Here is a 21354-nt window from a genome sequence, read left to right as displayed (position 1 = left end):
CCACAAAGATGATCATATAAGAGACAACAACAACCAGAATGCAATTTCCACATTAAGAAGGAAAGACTACAACCCATGAATAGTATTTTTAAAGAAACTAAATTATGCAATCAAAATAAATGACTTAGTGTGTTTATAAAGCTTCAGAATGAATGCATGGGAGAAATAATAACTGTAAGTATATCAACCAAGAACAGTAACTGGGCAAAAGGAGGAATGTCATATTTAATAAGCTGTGCCCCTTGCACTAGTCCTGAGCTGGTTTTCATGGAAACCAAGTTATAGCAATAGGTTTGTTTGTTGGTTGTTTTTTTTGTTTTGTTTTGTTTTGTTTTTTTTGGTTTTTCGAGACAGGGTTTCTCTGTATAGCTTTGGAGCCTTTCCTGGCACTTGCTCTGGAGAACAGGCTGGCCTTGAACTCACAGAGATCCGCTTGCCTCTGCCTCCCAAGTGCTGGGATTAAAGCAATAGTTTTGTTAGAGAATAAGAGACACCAATACTTTAGAAATTCACCCTGCAAAGATTAGCACTTAACAAATGACAAATTACTAAGCATCCTTGTAGTGCAATAGAAATGCAAACAAACCAACTTCACTGGACAACAAAGTTCAACGTCAATTATAATTTCCTGGTTTGATAGATTATAATGACTGCAGCCATATGAATTAAAAGGCATGTAAGATGAATTGTGATGAACATTGAGAGATTCATCAAGAAGCCTGCAACTTTTCAGGATATGTCTCATGTTATGGGGATCAAGATGAAAACTTTGGAGACAGCAAACAGCATACTGTCCTATAGCTACTAAACTAGAGACTAGGCATAAAGAATCAGGACCATAGGCTTCTCTGAAGATTAAGGGTCTTTTTTTGGAATATTGAACTTTTCATTATCATCAAGTTAAGTATCTCTAACACCCCCAAGTATATTTTGAAGCAATATTATATAAAATATATGAATATTATATAATAATAAAATATATAAGATTATATAAAATATTTAGATTTCATTTTCAAGATACATACATCTTAAAATTTTATTTTTCATTTGTATATGTAATGTGCTTTTGATCCATTTTTCTTTGTATGTGAGGCATTTAATAACAAAATTAGTAACAAGCAACGACATCTGCAAGACTAAAAGTGCTTGAAACCAGTACTTTCCTAAGTGCTATTTAGCAAAGTTGGTTGTGTTGTTGAGGAAAAACATTCTCTGCATTTGCATGCATGTTTGTAAAGAGCATGTGTCACATTGTACAGTGTGCCTATTACATGCCGTGTTTCTTCCTGATTATATCAATTTTCATCTGTTTGGTTCCTTTATGGTGACCTGAAGTTTCAAATCTGTTATAAGAAAATAAAAGCTTGTAACTGAAGCAACACTGAATAACTGTTGCATATTTTGCATAGGGACTTCATGCTTTCTGTCAAAAGGGTGGCTATGCCTACAGGATCCCATTTTGAAAATTATCTGTGCCATCAACAGCAATACCAGCTTTGGATGTGATACATAGAAATTTTAGTTCTAAGACATATTCCAGAACTTTTCAAGTATCAAGAGACATTTCTATATTCTTCCCAAATATTTCTATTTTAAACAAGGGGACCTATTACACTAGATATAAAGAGAAGCTTAGTTAAGAAATGAGTACATTTTAGCCTACATTTCAAAGGAGTACAGATATAGATGCCAGTGCCTCGCTTAGAGGTTTTTGAAGGACAGAGTATGTATGCATCTTACTGGCCTTAGTTTGCTCCCAGTTCTCTGCTTCTCTTGATTTTCTGCTTTTCCTACCTAGTCTTTCCTTGGTATGACTCATGACACACTGCTAGGAGTCAAGAAAGGGATTCTTGCTGTTTTCTTTGGAACTTAAAATAGAAAAATCAATGTTTCTATCACCTTGACATTTGGATACTAAGAGTTTTATTATGTGTAGATTTTTGTGCATAAAGAAATCTTATGTAACATTTTGAAATTTAAAAGAACATCCATACTTCTAATACTGGAAAAATATTTGATCCCTTCCAATTTCATGATGACTTCCTAATACAACAGCCAGTTATGATGGAAGGCTTAGAAAAAAATGTTCAGAAATATGCAACTAAGAAGAAAAACATCTATTTTTTATAAATAAAATTAATATGGCATTTTAATAGGTCAATTCTTTGGGGAAATATTTTCTATAAGTTTAAAAGTTCTTGGGGATGGAGAAATGGTTCAGCAGTTAAAAATTCATCCTGCTTCTACAGTGACCTTGGATTTTATTCCCAATGCCCACATCCAGTGGCTTCCAGCCATCTGTAACTCCATTTCCAGGTGATTTGAAGTGCCATCTTCTGACCTCAGTGGGAACCTGAATAGATGTGGTGCACAAATATATACTCAGATGTACACACCTACTTAGAAAATAAATAAGTAAAGCTTGAAAATAATAAAAATAAAATAAAAATCCTAGTGGATTTTATTACCTCAAATTAGAAACCAGTGGATTTCCTTACAGCAAAAACACACATTGAAACTTACATTTTATGCATATCATTGTTGTCAATGACAAAATTTGTTTTACTGAAAATAGGTTTTTTTCATAAGCAAATCTCCATAAGATTTTAAAAAATAAAAGAACATCTGCATATGTAACACTGGAAACGTATTAGGCCTTTTGCATCTTTCATGTAGGAATGTCCAGTGATCCTGATTAGAGAGAGCTTTACAAATTCAAGTAATTCTTAAGCTTATTACAAAGGAGAAAGAACATCTGTGTACTTAGGTTTGTACTTTCAGGTAGCCACAGTAAAGGAATTTTAATGCTGCAAACACAGTCTAGAATTAGAACATTGATTGCCTGCTTGTTTCCCAACTTGTTCCAAAATAGATAACTAGAAAGCAAATCTCTAACAGATAAAGTGGGACCACATGGTAGCTGTTCTGTGCCTTTGGAAAATGTGTTTCTGAAGGCAATGTAGAGATTGAATCCAAGAATATTCTGCTGAAGATTTCTCCATGATATTTAAACGTAAACTGATGACACTGGATTTTACTGCTGGCACCTCCAGCAGAGGTGTTATCCATCTGAGTGGGCTTAGGATGCATAATCAAAGAGAGATACAACTGCTTTGCTTTATGTTAGTGTCATAAAAATGTCAAAAATAGGAAAAATAGAGTTTTCTAACATTACTAAACTGCACCCTGTTTGGGGTCTGTCTCTTTATTTCAAAACCTGCATCACCCAAACACCACCTCAGAATATATTTTCTTCTTTGATCTTACGCCTCACAAACATGCCATGCATGAAAATGTAGCCAGTGGTAGATAGCTCAATATGTTAAATAATTTAACACCCTTAACTACTCCAGAAAGCCAAGGCAGAAACTAGGGAGCAGTAAAATGGAAAGAACTGAGTACATGTACTTACGGAATGCATTACAATTTCTAAAATGTTTCCATATTGGATTGTTATAGAATACATTTTTTAAAAAGAAGAAAGCTAACGTTGTTTGTTTTCTTTGTTCCCCAGGAATTTATACATTTGGACTCTTTGCTACAGATATCTTTGTAAATGCTGGGCAAGTGGTTACAGGCAACTTGGCTCCACACTTTCTGGCCTTGTGTAAGCCCAACTACACAGCTCTTGGGTGTCAACAGTATACACAGTTCATCAGTGGGGAGGAAGCGTGCACAGGCAACCCAGATCTCATCATGCGAGCAAGGAAAACCTTCCCATCCAAAGAGGCTGCCCTCAGTGTCTATGCTGCCATGTATCTGACAGTAAGTAATGTTCAACAATGCATAGTCCTAGGAATGTCTTTTCCCATTTCCAAGTGTGGGATGCTTTTCTGCACCACAATGAGAGTTGTATATAGAAAACTAATATTTTCTTTTCAATGTTTAATTTGTTTCTAATAATTGCTGGTTATACTGTGAATAACATTAACTCAGCTGGCTCTCTTGTGGACATATGTGGGTAGCTTATAAAGATATATTGTGATTGAAATATCTGTTTGTAAATATATTTGCCTTTATATTAAATAAAACTTAACAGAAACAAATTAGTTCTGTTGCATTCCCCACTAAGTTCTAATAGCATAATTTAGAGAACTGTCTGGGCTCCTGGCTGCCTACTCAAGCTCTGAGGTTGCCTGATTCTGGGAGAGAAGTAACTCTTATTTTAGAAAGTGCTTTTGTTATTGGTAATTACATCATCATAATGTCTCAATCAGTATTTTTATATTTACTCATAGAACTAATCAAAATACCTTTAGAAATTATGTTTTCCTTTTATTCTTGAGTATTTGCCCTCATTTCGGTAATAGTGGCCAGGATCTGCATATAAGCAACCTAAGATCTAGAGGTGAGGATGAGCAATCATAGCTGATTTGTTACAGACAGCAGGGATGGAGAAAGGGGTAGCTGTGGCAGGCAGCTCTTGACCCCAACAGGCATGTCCCTCAGTCAGCTTTCTCAGGTTCCCCAGGAGGTATGCAGCTTTGGAGCTGAACTTTGAACTTGTTTTCTGTGGGTTGAGAAGTACAGAGGATACAGAGGTAGGTCTTTGGGTCCTCTTCTTCTCTGTGGTTCGAAGATCTACTCCCTTCTGATTTCAACACATCAAGAAAAGGTTTGTAATACATAAATAAATAAAATCTGGCCCAGCCTGAAACCAAATTCTATTATTCCTAATTAGTTATGAAAAATCAGAATTATTTTAATGCTCCAGAGACTCTTTGGTGATGGGAGTTTTCCTAATACAATCATACACCACTAAAAGCAGAGTGTCAAGCATAACACAGTGCTGTCTCTCCAAGACAGGAAATAGGTCCCTAAATAGAAGAAATCTTTATAAGGAAAAATGTACCAGTGTTCATAACATTTCCAGTGCAAGATAAATCTAGAGGTCACAGAGTGCAGAGTTTAAGAGTTTTAGATTGCCGTCATTCTTTTTCTTTTTTTTTTTAAGATAAGTTTGTTGCTTGCTGTCAGATGCATCTAGAATTCACTATGCAGCTAAGCAGGCTGCAAACCTTGGCAACCAGCTCACCTTAGCTTCTCAAGTATCTGGGCTGAAACTTCTTGAAGCTTATAAACCAAGATAATTGTATCCTTCACTACCTGGTCTTTAAAAACTTCCCATCAAGAAATTTTGTATAGCATTCTGGGAGTGAAGCTTAGCCTGTCATTTTGTCTGCCACTTCCTGCTGACTGCTGTAAAATGTTTGCTCCGGCTCTCTCCTGGCCTTCTCACTCTGCCCCCCAAAATTTGTATGTTCCTCAAATTCTTCAGTTTCCTTAGTCTATCAGCTTTGCATTCTATACATTGCTAGGTACCTCTCACTATTGAATGAAATGTGCGAACACACATATTCTTTCCTATTCACCAAGTTGCTTGACTACAGGCTTCTCCTCTGCTAGAAAATGCAGCACTCAGCAGTGCAGGGAAGATTTTAAATGAGTGAATCAGAAGGCATAAGGCGGTTTTTCATCTATGCCTTCATCTAAGCCTAATGTTGACTTTTTGTATCTGTGTAAGGACTCTAAATATATCTGTACATGAATATGTGATCAAACAAATGATGGAAGGAAAATTGCGCAGTGCTTTCTGAAGCCAGATACTGTCCTCTCTTTTAGCACTAATAGATGTTGGATTTTGCTGTGTATTCAGCCTTTGTCCATGGTGATGAATATGCAACTAGAATGAAATATTTAGCCTTTTTAGTATCCTAAATAGTCCTTCAAAGACATTGCTAGGGGACATTGAAATAGCCTCTTATGTTCTAGAAGAATCTTCACATTTTATCTTACCTCTATTCTGCTGATCACCTACAAGCATTTGTTTGGAAACTCATGCTTTGTATCCTGCACTGTTCTGGGCCTAATAAAGACAAATAATGTATTAAAAATAATTAATTATTATGACTTTACCAAACATTTAGTGAGCACTTCCTGTGGTTCAGGCTTCACTTATTATTTAACTAATTTTAAATGTTAACAAATGTCAGCATATACTCACGATTATTTATATTTAATACTTAATGAATACGTAATTCATTACGTGTAATCGTTTTTTTGAAACTATGTCACATTATGTAGCTGAATACACTCATCCTTCCCATTTATAGTAGGAGATATTGATGTCTTTTGTTCAGATCTAGTGAACCACAGATTTTCTTGGTCATAATGAATCTTCAAGATGTCTCAGAGAAACATTGAAGTTTTCTGGCTCTTACGTGTTCATGGTTAGCCAACCCCCCTTATTCTTACATTATTTCACCATCCAGTACAGTTTAAAGCTGAGGGTGCAGATAGAGATGAGATTAGAAAGCAGCCCAGTGCTAAGGAATCTTCTGTCATTAAATGCTGTTCCGACTAAGAGTTAGAATCCCTGCTTGTAATTATATTGATGGGTACCTCTGTCTTTTCAACAATAGATTCTGTTCTCTCCTAACTGCTTTCTTCTCTTTCCTCACCACCCCTTTGTGTGTGAGGGAGAACGTGGGTGGCTGCTATGGCAACCCTGAGTATAACTTCTGCTGCAAATACAGAATTTCCAGTCAGGTTTTACCGTTATATTGGAACTTATATACAAATGTATTTTGCCCCAGATTCACTAGTGACACCTTGGGAAATACTTCTTAATGGAAAGCCTGGGTGTTTCAAACTAATTCAGTCTCCTGGAATGTTTGCCAGAATTTTGATAAGTGGGTATACAGAAAAGAATGCCTCACAAACAGTATTCTTTAAGGAAATGATCTCATGCTGGTGTGTAGAGATATGTTTATTAATGTTAAGTCATAAACATGTGAACTCATAAGAATGAAGGGATGCCAGTATGAAGTATTTAAAAATGAACTGAGAAATACTTGTTTGATAATACTCTGTGTGGCTTAGCATAAACCCAAGGAATTTGAACTCTCCTTAAGGATCTGACTTTAATTAAAGCTTTGAGGATAATTTGATTGTAGATATTTCTTTTGCTTTACTGAGAAGTTTAAGGGGGAAAAATCCCTAATCCTATTTTTACAAAATGCTATTAGTTTCCCTAGTTGAGGGGATAATCTAAAAGTTATTTAACCCTCAACTCTCAAATTTCTAATTCAGTGTTAAATCATATTAGGGTAATATTTAAATTTAGCTTTGGAGAATGATCTTTCAAATTAAAAGCAAGGAAAGTATCTTTCAAAGTTAGGAATGAAAAATCGTGTTTGAAATTCCAGCTAACCACATACATTTTTGAAACAGGAAAGCATGCCCTTATATATTTTGGTCACTTCCAAATCTGACCTTAATTTTTCTTCTAATAACAAATAGTAATAATAATAACTGGGTTGGAAAGATGATTCAGCAGTTAAGAGCATTGACTGCTCTTGCAGAGGATTTAGGGTTGATTCCCAGCACCCACACGGTGACTCACAACCATCTGTAACTCCAGATCCAGGGAGTCCTGATACTTTCTTCTGGCTCTGCATGTACATGAAGCACAGATATTAATGCAGATAATATACCTGAACACATAAAACAAAAATTTAGGAAGTTAAACATAAGTAGTTATAAGCCAGAGTCAGCACATATCTGGGTATTGTTTTCTACTGTGTAGTTCCCCATGTCGATCCACTCTAAAGCTGCAAGTGAGTTGTAGCTTCCCTCCTGGGTCTGGATCAGCTCACTAGTCAACTGAGGTTTGCCTTGCTTGACACAGCTAGAATAACTGGGCCTCTCTCATTCTGAAGAGGTCTTTCTGTAGGCCAACTTGACAGACTGTCTGTGAATAGCTTTCCAAATGGTTGAAGCCCAAAGCTCTGAGGTGTCTGAAGACTTATGCTCCTGATTTCCTAGGCATTCCATCATGGTGTTCTATCTATCCAGGCAACTCGCAGATGGCCTGTAGATGGAAGACTCAGCCAAGTAGACTATAAACATGGATATAATGCCATAGGAGGAATTCGTGGTCATCACATAATTTACCAGTTTTTTTTCCTGAATAGTGGAAGGAGGAATACTGCTTTTCCTCTGTCTTCAGTGCTAGTGGTCTGTCATTGGCATCCTCCTTCCTTACTTCCTGCATGGTCATGTTTGTAATGATCTCACAGTGTTCCACATATACGAACTACAAATCACATGCTGCTGAAACAAAGATTAGAAGAACACACCCTATTTGTTTCATAAGATAGATCTGAAGTCATATTTAAAGGGGAAAATAAGGTGTATTAAAAACACACTCTGGGCTTCCATTCTGTCTTCTTATGTCCAGTGAAGACAGCTGTCCTATAAAATTCCACACATAAGAGTAACTTAATCTTAAAATGTATAAGGTCCCTGGGCTTCAGCTTTCACAGAAGCAAATTTGATCAAGTGTCTGCTCAGACATATATAAAGAAATATTTCTTGGCAGACAGTCAATTCAACAGCTATACCACGACTTTGATGACTAGTGCCACCACTGCCATTATTAGTCGACTGATACTTTCCTTGTCAGCATTTAGCTAAGTATGATTGTGTGTGGTGAGAGAAGAGACAAAGGCCATCTGTAAAATACCCTCTGAGTTCCAATGTATTTGCTGCCATGGGTCCTTTAAATCACATTATCTCCCTTTCCCCACTCTCTTCTTTGAACTCGGTGTTTCAATTTTTTTTCTATCTAATACACAATCTCTCATACTATCTTGGGTACAGGCATTAAGCAGTAATTTCTAGCAATAAAACATAGTGATGCTGCTGTTTTGAAACTGCACACATAAAATTACAAAAATGGGTGAGTAGGCTGTGATAAGCCTTTAAGCAAAAGATTAAAGAAACTCCAGTATTGCCTATTTTTTCTGCATATTTTTGTTTTACCTGGCTTCTAGAAATAAGACCTGCATTTGTATGTTTTGTGACTGATGTGTGGATTTTTAATTGTATCTAGATTTTCAGTCATATTCCAGAAATCTCTGCCTTGTCAATGGTATGTCAGAACCTCTGAGCAGTCTGAGCTCTTCCTTGATGCCAAGCTGAATTCTTTCTGGCTGAAATCAAAGAGCATTGACATTTTAGTACATGTGGGCTTATTATCAGTGAATGCAGTTATTCCTATGCTTTTTTCAAATATTAAAAAGTATGTTGTAGGCATTCATATGTTGGATTTTCCTACACATTAGCAAATTGGTGTGGGAACTGCTGCAAACTGCCCATTCTCATTAGCAAAGATTTACCAGCCCAGGACAATGTATCATAGTGAGGAGTGTATTGATACTTTTGTAGGCACTGGGCACTATGCCTCCCTGGGATGCTTTCATCATATAAATATTACAAAGAACTAAAGAAGCTAGTCTCCAAAACAACAAACAATCCAATTAAAAAGTGTGGTACAGAATTAAATAGACAATTCTCAATAGAGGAATCAAAAATGACTGAAAGACACATAAGAAAGTGTTCAACACTTAGCCATCAGGGAAACACAAATAAAAACAACTCTGAGATACCATCTTACACCTATCAGAATGGCTAAAATCAAAAGCACAATGACAGTTTATGCTGGTGAGGATTTGGAGAAAGGGGAACACTTCTCCACTGATGGTGGGAGTGCCAACTTGTATAGCCACTTTGGAAATCAGTAAGGCAACTCATCAGGAAAATGGGAATCAGTCTACCACAAGATCCAGCAATTCCATTCTTAGGTATATACCCAAAAGAAGCACATTCATACAACAAGGACATCTGCTCAACAATGTTCATAGCAGCACTATTTGTAATAGCCAGAACCTGAAAGCAACCTAGTTGCCCCTCAACTGAAGAATGAATAGAGAAAATGTGGTACATTTACACAATAGAGTACTACTCAGCAGAAAAAAAAAAAACAAAAAAACAATGAAATCTTGAAATTTGTAGGCAAATGGATGGAACTAGAAGAAACCATTCTGAAAGAGATAACCTGATCACAAAAAGACAAACATGGTATGTACTCACTCATATGTGGATTTTAGATATAGAGGAAAAGGATTACTAGCTTACAATCCACACTGCCAGAGAAGCCAGTAAACAAGGAGCACCCTAAGAGAGACATACATGGTCCCCTGGAGATGGGGAAAGGAACAAGATCTCCTGAGCAAATTGGGTGCACAGCAGGACACGAGGGAGCAGAAAGGTTGAGTCAGGGGAAGAATAGAAGAAAACAAGAAAGGAGATACCATAATACAGGGAGACATTTTAGGTTTACAGAGAGATCAGGCACTAGGGAAATGTCTGGAGATCAACAAAGATGACATCAACTATCAATCTAAGCAACAGAGGAGAGGCTATCTTAAATGCCCTCCCCTGATAATGAGATTGATGACTGTCTTATATGTCCTCCTATAGCCTTCATCCAGCAGCTGGTGGAAGTAGAATCAGACACCCACAACTAATCACTGAACTGAACTGGAATCCAGTTGCAGAGAAGGACAAGTGATGAGCAAAGGGTGGTGAAACCCACAAACAGCTGACTTGAACAATGGGGAGCTCTTGGTCCCCAGACTGAGAGCTGGAATACCAGCATGGGACTGATCGAGACATCATGAACATGGGTTTCAGTGAGGAGACCGCAGAAATCTACAGGACCTCCTGTAGTTATCCATAGCATAGGTGTAGTTCAGTACTTATCCCTAGCATAGGTGTGGACTTTGGGAGCCCATTTCACATAGAGGGATACTCCCTGAGCCAAGGCACAGGGGTGGACCTAGGCCCTATCCCAAAGGATATGATAGACTCCGATGACCCCCTATGGAAGGCCTCACCATCCCTGGGGAGCAGAAAGGATATGTGATAGGTAGGGTTTTAGTGGGGGGAGTGGTAGGGGAGGAGGGGAGGGAGAAGGAACTGGGATTGACATGTAAAACAATCTTGTTTCTAATTCAAATAAAAAACATTGGAAAAATAAATATTAAAATTATATTTTATGACAGCATTATTATGAAAAGGACATTGTTTTGTTTTGTTTTGTTTTGTTTTGTTTTGTTTTTTGAGACAGTTTCATTGTGTATTCCTGGCTAACCAGGAACTCACTATGTAGACCAGGCTGGAACAAAACTCACAGAGATCCGCTAGCCTCTGCCTCCCAAGTGCTGGGATTAAGGGCGTGTGCCACCACTGCCTGGATGAAAAGAACATTCTTTAAGTATTGAGAGTTTTATTAAACCTAGATATCTTCAAGTTATTTCCTTTCTTTCTGTGTCTCTGTATCTGTCTCTAGTTTTAAGAGAATGTTAAAACATTTTCTTGGCCCTTTAGAAGGATATTAGTAAGTAGGTGTGCTTAGCATACATAGAGGATAAGTCTGCCATGTGTATGGTATGGAATAAAGTGAAAGTTGTACTGCCAGTCTATTTGACAGGAACAGTGAACACCACACATTGTCCACTGTTGGCAGGCATCAGTGTAGATGCCTTGATGCCACTCTCGGATCTTGAGGTTGGATGTGCTTTGGAAAGTTGAAAGGAAACATGGGGAGAGAGCAGCAGAATCAAAGTCAAGGACCAAGAAACAAAGAAAAGAGGACCTCATGGGGCTCCAGCGTGTGTGTAGCATTACAAGATTTAAGTAGTAGAGAAAGTAATACACCAGAGGAGACTTCTAATGAAACTCCATGGCTCAAGTTCATGAGAAATATGTGGCCAGAAAAATGACTTGGGTAAGAAGCAGCACTTCATATGACTTTGAATTTCACACATGCTCGCTGCAGCTTATAAGGCACCTGGCTTCTCTCTCTACACTGAATTAAACTCCTGCTAACATTTTAAAATGGTCTGACAGAGAAGATAGTCACATGATTTCAGCCGATGGAGATTTGGATTTGTCCAGCTTCCCAAACACTGAGATCCCTATTGCTCCGGAGACCAGGTTCAAAGAGCATGAGATAAGGTTCCTTTTATTCTAGGAGGTGAAATGAGCTGGGAACCCAAGCTGCCAAGAACTGGAGCTATCACTGGCTGAAAGCAAAGTTGGAGTGTCTAGATATTCTTGAACATTTTTTTCCTAGAGCCCAGGATCAGGAAGTTAGGCCAGCATTTGGAGCAGTACCCAGAGTGCTCCTGGGGGTTCTTAAAGAGCCAAGCCCATCCACCACACTGTAGAGGTCAGCTCTCCTGATTGATTTCCAACCTCTGTCTGCCAACTACGTTTACTGGAAAGCTACCAACTCGTATAGCTTTCTTCTGGATATTTTATATGGTACTGCCCAGCATGAAGTTCAATCCCTGCATCAAAAGTATTTGCATGTAAGTGGTTTAATATCCAGGGACAGCTTACAGCACTTTAATTTCAGCCATCAAACTGAACCAAGAATATAGTTCAAATGGCAGTAATTCCTTGGTACCACTGCTGTTTCATTACTTTCAAAGTTGTGTTCTTATGAACACAATATTCTACTGTGAGCTATTTGTTTATGCCATTTTAGAAAAATCTTGGAAGAGGAATGAAGGAGTTTAAATAGAAAGTAGAAGTTCCTCTATAATAGTGTAGCAATCTGGGTCATAAAAATTATTATTATTACCAAGTGCTTACAGTGCAGAGAACTTTTCACGCAGTGTGTTTACTGTTTTCTTCTTCTACATAGGGACTTATCAGTGTTAAATTGTGGACAATGCAGAGAAACATGCCTCTCTCTCTCTCTCTAAACCCCCTCTACCAAAACAAAAAACTAACAATCACACAATTAACTTCCCATTAATTTCAGTAACTATTCATCTATAAAGAAAGTTCTAGAAAGACAAGCTAATACTTTCACCTCAGGAGTGTCCTGTGGTCCTGTTCATCATCCTCTTCCCTCCCCCTATTTTTCCTTCCACGGTCTCGGTCTTGGTCTCCTCTTTCTCTCTTTCAACTTAAGCTGTCTCTCATGATGAAGCATCTCTCCAGGTTTTAAAAGGCAGCCTCTCTTTGCCTTAAGGCACCTGTCAAATGGTTTCTGATTGGATACCCTATCCCTCCTAATTGTTCTTCCATCTCAAGGCCAGATTTCAGCACCCAGGTCAGGGGGCTCTCTCCTACTAAAGCTCATTCTGAAAGATGCTTGGCCTCAGCTTTCTTTTCCATGAACCTGCAGCTCTGGTACACGGATGCTTTTCATGTCAGCTTCCCTCATTTTAAAGCATTTTAAAATACCATATCCTCCTAATGTGTTTCCTCTCCCTTCTAAATGCTTTACAGAGTAGTCAGGAAACCATTACCTGCTTCAGAGAACAGTTCTTGATGCTTTCCAAGGGTCATCTCATCCCTCTCCACTTCGACTCTTTTCTAATGAACCCCCAAAGTCTTTTATTGGCTTTCAGCTCTTTCCTGAGCTCTTCTAGTCTTTAGTCTTAAAACTATCAATTTAGGAAGTGTACCACCACCTCCTTCTACCTAAAATTTGACAAACCAGAGTCAACCCTACCACTGTTCCAAGTTAGCTGTGTACCTTCTGACTTGGTGATCGCCATTCTTCCCCTTCCAATTATCCAGCTCTGAAATCTGAGTCATTTTCAACTCGTCATTCTCCCACACCCCTGCATCCAGATGCCTGACTAATTCTGTTGCTTCTACCTTTGATCTATCTCTGGAATCCAGACTTTCCTCTTTCTCCTGTGTGCTCCTACTGCTTTAAGTCAGTGCTTTTGTATTGCTGGCCTTGACAGTTCTAGGTGCTTTTTAAAAAAGAATCTTAATATAGCTTTTCCCAATCCATCTACCCGACACTAGGTGCCTGGAGTAGCATGAGTTTTAAGTAGATCCCTGTTTGCATAGAAACTTTGCATAGCTGCCCCTTATTGCACCTTCACAATCCTGTATGATGCATGCAAAGCCTTTTTTTTTTATTCTATCTAGGGAAGAAACCAAGCCAAAACAAAAACCTCCTGCAATGTAGGTTGAACTGTGACCTCTCCCCTACCCCTGATTTCTATATTGCTGTTCTAACCCACAATGCGATGATATTTCCAGATGGAGCCTTTGGAGGTAATTAAGATTAGTTGAGATCATGAATGTAGAGCTTCAAGATGGAATCAATGCCTTTAAAAGAAGAGGCAGCAGAATGCTCCCTTCCTATTTCTCTGTACCTTGAGAGGATGCAACAATGCTCTGGCTATCTTCAGACCAAGAATGTCATCTTTCGAACCTGACCAAAGATATGAGACTTCCAAAAAACCTGTATTGTGAAAACTATTTCTGTTGTTTAAGCCACCTATTCTTTGGCATGTTGTTCTGAGTTCTGGGGCTAACTAGGACACTTCCCTCATTTCATGGTTGCCTCTTAGCAGTTCGTTTCTTAACTCATGTGAATTCTGTTCCGGGGTGAAGATTTCTACCATTTGCTAAGCATAGTAATTTTTTCTTTGCGTCCTTTTACTTTCAGATATTCACTCAGCTTATGATATTTCCATTGTCTTCATACTCTGCCAAAAATGCCATCCAACTTTATGTTCTGGTCAGTGTTGTGCATTATAAATGATAGAGAGTGAGGCAGGCTGAGTGAGTCAGGCAAAATGATGTAAAAGGACAAGCTGAAATATGAGGCTGCAGGAATGAGTATGAAGCACTAAGACATAGAGGCCAGAAAGAATCAACCTGTAGGAAAAGTGAGATGAGGTATGCTGTGACCTTACAACTCTGGTACCACCTCTACCCATAAGTCAATAACTCTTCCTGCCCTGTTGCCATCAGAACTTCCAAGGAAGTGGATGCTTCTCTGTATCTGCCCAATGTCAGCCACAGGAACAACTGAGTGTAAATTATGTGCCAGCAGTCTGTCTGCCAGGGCACTGGGTAAGGCCATATCCAGAGGATTGTTGCTTTGGTGATAGGTGATTGCTTCCCATCTAGCAGGTGTGCATGAAAGGAATTTTCCAATAACAACAAGATGCTCTGTCATAAAGAAAATCTTAATCTGGATTAGCAGTAAGGTCCCTTGTGAAAATTTATCTCATTTGATTGAAACTTATCTTTCTGATCTTGGTAGTACACCTCCCATATTTGACATAAAAAAACGAGGCATTTTTTAGCATCCTTTTTATATAAAAACTATTTATATGATACTGATTATTGAATACTGATTATTGATTTATGTATTTTTTAAATTTAAAATCAAGAACACATAAAAATAAACATGGGACCAGTGAATTACTCAGAGGGTAAGCATAAGGACCTGAGTTCATTCCTCAGCATTCAGGTGAGGCTTAGCAGCATCCACCTGTAATCTCAGATCTGTGGTAGCAAAGGCAGGAGGATCCCTGGAGTTCATTGGATGGCCAGTGTAGGCAAATTGGCAAGCTGAAAGTCCGGTGAAAGACTCTGTATCAAAAAATAATAATAAAATAAAAATGAGAGTGATAGAGGAAGACATTAAATGTAAACCCCTGTCACACATACATTCACACCCAAGCAGAAACATGAATATACACTCATGTCTATTGTCATGTCACACATATGCCATGTCACACACAAAATGTCCATTTAAAATATTCAAATCTAAGTATTAAGTAAAAAATTGAGTAAATATTATGACTATATGAAAATACAAATATAAAATGTGAAAGGCTGTCAGTGCTTTATTTCACATATGAACTGAAATTTGCACTGGTCCAACAGAATATATTATACTGTGCACTCATGTATTTTCAGTTTTAAATTTTAGCTATAACTAAGTTCTCTAAGTAGTCACATAGATTGGAAGAATTGAAATACACAAATTGGCCCTTTTCATCTTTAATTGTCATGCTAACACACTGATGCCTTGCCTCCCATCAAACCTGCCATTTAAATGGAGCACCCTGGGGCCTGAGGACATTAAATGTTGCTGTAAAGCACTTGGAAGGTTCCCAGCCTTTTTACCAACCTGTTTTCCAGACTGAATGGCCGAGTCTGCTTGCCAGGAACAAATGGATGGCTGGGCATTCTTTGAATTGACTTCCAGCTACAATACAGTATGTATTCACAATTATGGAATGAAATGTGCTAATTGAAACATACATATATTAACACTCGGGAAGAAGTACAGTAATTATTTTACCCTAATGCAACATTCCACTTAATATCACTCCATAACTAATCATCCCAAAGCTGGCAGAGAACAAGCATTTTTGTACTCACAAGATTCTGTAGGTCACATAACTGAAAAAGGCACAATATGGTTTGGTCTTGTTTATAGTGTTTCTGCTTTCTACTGGGAAGACTTAGAAGTAGAGTCAAGAGTGACGGGATTCCAGAGTCAGGGTGGAATCAACTGAAGATTGTTTATTCCCCTGTTTGCCCCACTGGGAGAGATGAAGACTGAGACTGGGAGAGATGAAGACTAAGACTAAGACTGACTGACTACACATGAACCATCCACCTGCCTTGGCTTCCCCATCGTGGTGCAGCTATTGGGTCTTGCTGCCTTACAAGACCCTGCTAATATTTAGAATGATGAGTGCATGGCAATAATAAGGAACATGCAGATATTTGGCAGGTTTTATTTTTGCAAACATTTATTGCCTGCACTTGGGATGGATCCTTCTCATAGCATGCCCCTGTGTAAATTCTGATCTCCAGATGCCTGCAAAATTTAGCACTTGGTAGGGTTTAAGGTTAGCCTTGTATTGGAGCTATTTGTATATTTGCACCTCACATAAATTATAAATTCCCAAGGCCAGAGAACATTATTTTAGAGCTGCCTTGATCTTATCATGGCATGAATATAATTTAGACATAGGTAAGTATGTTGATTGGTTCAAACAACTGCAACCATCTATTAAGTGCTTATTATTTGGAATACTGAGTTTTAAATATATGCATTGGTCTTGTCCTCTAATATATCTATCATCTCAAAGTATACTGATACAGAAAAGAAAATTCTCATGATTTAGGAGGCTGTGCCTGCATGAAGCTCTGGATTGATGGTTCTGAATAAATAGCTCCGGGACATTAAATAAATCAAACACTTGCATTTTCCTGCCGATTATATCAAAGCCATGAGAAGTAAAGGCAACACACTTCAACAATGATGCACAGTCCTCAACATCTGCCTGCTCAACAGCTTCATCTCTTTAACTTAGTGAGATCATTTCAATTAGTCTCATGATTACAGATCCTGCATGATGGGGATTTATGCCCATCCTAAGGACAAGCCTAGGTGCCCCTATAGTGCCTAAAGACATAGGTGAACCCAAGTTGAATCTAGAGATACTGGCTGGTGGGTCCCTGATCCTGGCTGACTCTCTGGGTTCTCTTGGTCATGTCCCCAGGATTTTGTAGAACTCAACTTTGTCCTCTTCAGCAGCCAAATTCAGAAAGATCATTTTGTATGCTAAAAAGACTTAATGCTTGCTACATTTTGATTTTTAATTTCCTTTAAAGGGAATAGAATATTCATATGATCCACTGAAAAAAAGTAACTCCCTTATACTGAGTGTGCCTGGGCTATGGACATGGATTTTCTTATTTAATCCTTTCAGCCCTATACCATACATACTCTTTGGCACGTTTTTTGTCAACCTCACACAAACCTAAACAAGCCAGGAAAGAAGGAATTTCAAATGATAAATTGCCTTCATCATATTTGCATGTGGGCATATCTTTAAAGCTTATACTCTATTGCTAACTTGATCTAGAACAACCAGGCCCATTATGAGTGGTGCCATCTGTAGGCAATGGACCTAGGCTGTATAAGGACGGTAGCTGAGGAAGCCATGGCTAGCAAGCCATCAAATGGCATTTATCCACTGTCATTTAAGTTCCTGCCATGAGCTATTTCCTTGATATTCCTCAGTGATGGATTGTAACCTAGGATTTGCAAAATGAGATAAACCTTTTCTTCCCTGAGTTCCTTTTGGCCAGTGTTTCACAGTAATGGTAAACCAAGCAAAAGGGCTCCCATAACTCCTAAATTAAAGATGAGAAATCAGAAGCTCAGTGAGACCCCAAGTCACACAGCCATTATATACTGGAGCCAGAATCTAAACCCAGCATGCTCTCCAACTGTACTCTCTGAGTGGCCCCCGCCCATTGCCTGCCCCATGCAGTCACCAAACTAAAGGGCACACCCTAGGGTACATTCAGTGTAAAATCCCAGGTTCCTAGACTTGAAACCTTTGTTTTGGTGGCAAATATTTCTGCAGTTACCCAAGTGGAATTTTGGTTCTTCCCGATACAGTCCTTTGCCGTTCACATAGCCATGGCATAATATAGAATTCTAGTGATGCTGGCTTCATAGAAGAGATTAAGAACAAGATCTCAGTGAGCCCATTAGACAAAGCCCATAAAAATGTTCACACACATACACACACACAAAAAAAATTGTCTTATATGTAAGTGTTCTTAACAGTCTCTGCATATCACTTGCTATTACATTTGACTTACAAAGAGACCCACTCATTTAGCTGATTTATTTTGAACAGAACTGTGGGGGCTTTTCACTTGGCCTATAATTGGTTTGCCTTACCCCACTCCATTTTCTTTCTGGACACATTTAATATCACAAAGCTCTATAGTAGTTCAGCTTGGAAGTTCAGTATTATTACAAATATAATCAAAACAGACAAAATGAAATAATAAAGGTGAACCGTTCAATGAAATGTCTCTCTGGGGTGATAAAATGTCATTCCCATTTGTCCAGCCTTAGGTGAGATCCTATCATTGCTGGATTAGGTTACTAATAAAAATTACTACATAGCTTATACTTGTGTCAGCTGTGATCTGGTCATTCTTCACCATTGTTTGAGCAGCTTTCTGAAGTGGAACTCATCACACACAGGGCCTGCTCAGCATTTGTGCAACCTGGACTCACTTAGGGTCTATGCTCAGAAGCACTGGGGTTAGATTTACAGTGTTGCTATCATTGTCTTTTAGTCCTTAATAAGCTTTGACATGGTATTCTTTGTGGTTACTGTGGACTTGGCTCTCCCAGTGGTGTAGCCAGTCTTATAGTGGCATACAGTCATATCTATACCCAACTGTCTGCACACCCAGAGGCTCTGAGACTCTGATATAAATATCAGAACAGTCATGGAATACGGTTTAGAAGAAGGGGCATTTTCTGTAAAGTTCCTTTTATTTCCTAAATTATATAATGTACAAATGAAGCTGTCAAAGTAAGTCTAGGGTCTAAAATTGAGCCAAAGGTTGCTTTAATTTCTGTTTGCTTGCTTCTTGTCTGGTCGCTTGGTTGCTTTAGCAAGCACATCACATCAGGCTGCTGTCCTATTCATCTGGTGGTCTCTCACTAATTCCTGGATTATTTCTTAAGCCACAACTGTTATCGTTTCTTCATTAAAGTTACAGATCTTGATCTCCCTTTTTAATCAGTTTCACTATCATTACTCATCTTAGTATCTAAATAGACATGTCTAAAAGGTCTCATAATATATAGATTTTCATATCACTCTGTTTTTATGTCAAATTACAGTGATCATACCACATATTAGAATCTAGTAGGTCATAAAACTAGGGCTGGTGAGATGGCTCAATAGGTAAAAGTGCTTGCTGTAGAGACTGGTGACTTCACTTCAACCCCTGGAACTCACATGGCACAGGAAAGAAACAAATCCTAAAAGTTGTCCATAGTATAATGAGCACACACATGTATGCGGATGTATACACACATGTAATAATAAATAAAATTAAAAAATAAAATCAGAAGTAAAAATTGGTTAAGTTTGAAACACTGGAAATGCCCATTGAACCATTTATTTATTAATCAATAAAAAACAGTTGAGCATGTAGAGACATCACAGACAAGAGACTCCAGCTTTAATCTGAGGGAGAACAACATCTGGGTCCTGATGGGAGTTGGGGGTGGACACCCAATGCTACCAATATTGTAACCAGTAAATACTTTCTTAGCCTAATTCTCACTCTGTTTCCATACAGCCCCACCTACTGGAGCTTTTCCTGCATGGTCTTTCCTTCTGTCTATGTATTCTTGTAGGGCCCAGACAAAATCCAACTGAGAGATTGCATTCATTCCAGAATGTATCAAACGATATGGAATTACTTATCATGAGCCCTTCAGGGCATTTCCCCTGCTCTTAGCACTTTAGGAGATGAATTTATAGGGCAGAGTAAGCCAAACTAGCAGATTTGTTTAGTAGATACCAAACTTTTAAATTGTACTTACTAAGACAGATTGAAAATTGATACATCATGTATCAAACTTGTCTGTCAACTTACTCTCTTGAGATGTGAGTGACATGGAAACCCTGATGTCTGTTCTCTCATGGTGCTGAATGGTGACTAAGGACAGCTTTGCCCACTAGGAGGGGCTGGTCTCCTTGACCTCAGCCATCATTGGTTATTTCCTCAGTATTTGTGAAGTCCCTTAGGCAGAGCTCTGTGATTTTGCTGTTGACTGTTTCTGGATTTGAACTGCTTGACTCATTTATATTACCTGACTTGCCCTTAAGGTAAATTAATTTGTAACTGTCTCTTTAAGAGTCTCTTTATACAGAGGTATTTCCTCTGCCTTAAATCCTGCCCCACTTCTCCTGTGGCCTCATCCTTCAACTTCTTGTTATGAGAACCCATGGGAGAAAGTGTGCTTAGCTCTCCCTCTTCTGAGTTGGTAGTTGCTCAGTGAACTTCTTCCTCTCTCTCTCCTTAGCCCTTCTCCCTTTCTCCCTCTCTCTCAGTAAGGACAGATATTATATTTAAGCCTAGGGCCTAGAAAAGGATATTGATCTCTGTGACTTTTATTTTCTGTAAATCCTATCATTTATGCTCCAAGACATACACTTCAATTATTCTTAGTGATTAATTTTTTTTAATGTTTTGTTCTATTTTGAAACAGGGTCTTGCTATATAGGCCAGGCTGTCTGCTCGCCACTGTGTCTATCCAGTAATAAATCTGCTTATGTACATGTCTCCTTTCTCTTAGACTAATAAATAGCTTCTTTGGGTCAGCAAGACCAACTTTGCTGTCTCCATGTTCCTAGCTCAAGGCCATTGTTCAGGACAGAGGAATGTCCCATAGGAAGGGGCAAGGGAGGGGAAGACAAGGCGAAGGAAGGGGATGCATAGAAGGTGGAGGAAGAAGGAGAAAAAAGGAGAAAAGAAGAGAGGGGTGGAATAGAGGGATGGAGGGAAGGAAGGCAAGCGGGAAGGCTGGAATTAATCAATTCTGTCTATATTTCTTTTCTTCTCCTGAAACCTCAGACAAGATGCAAATTTTGGACAACAGCTTTTTCAAGTATTTATTGAATTTTGGTGATTCTCTGTGCTTCCTCTGTCCCCAACCTCATGCAAAGGACTGACACTACATTAACAGACAGAATAAGCATCTCTCTGTCCTAGGGAAACAGTGTGTTGTTTTAACTCAGTTGTTTGAAATTGTCACCCCGAGAAAATGATTTGTTGCACCTAGCTCAATCTTCAAATGTTTATTTCAACCACGCACTATGTACT

The 21354-nt window shown here is 38.5% G+C and overlaps 1 protein-coding gene across 1 annotated transcript in view; it reads left to right on the top strand.

Annotated features, from left to right (window-relative positions):
* Positions 1–21354, top strand: part of Plppr5 (phospholipid phosphatase related 5) — a 90292-nt gene that overhangs the window by 46120 nt on the left and 22818 nt on the right. Inside the window, exon 3 of the mRNA XM_035451300.1 lies at positions 3515–3765. Coding sequence (XP_035307191.1) covers positions 3515–3765 — 251 coding nt within the window. The remainder of the gene's footprint in view (positions 1–3514; positions 3766–21354) is intronic.

The sequence above is a fragment of the Cricetulus griseus genome (assembly GCF_003668045.3).
Source record: "Cricetulus griseus strain 17A/GY chromosome 1 unlocalized genomic scaffold, alternate assembly CriGri-PICRH-1.0 chr1_0, whole genome shotgun sequence".
In the NCBI taxonomy this organism is placed as follows: Eukaryota; Metazoa; Chordata; class Mammalia; order Rodentia; family Cricetidae; genus Cricetulus; species Cricetulus griseus.
Note: the sequence above shows the minus strand (reverse complement) of the source record. Positions and strands in the feature narration are given on the sequence as shown.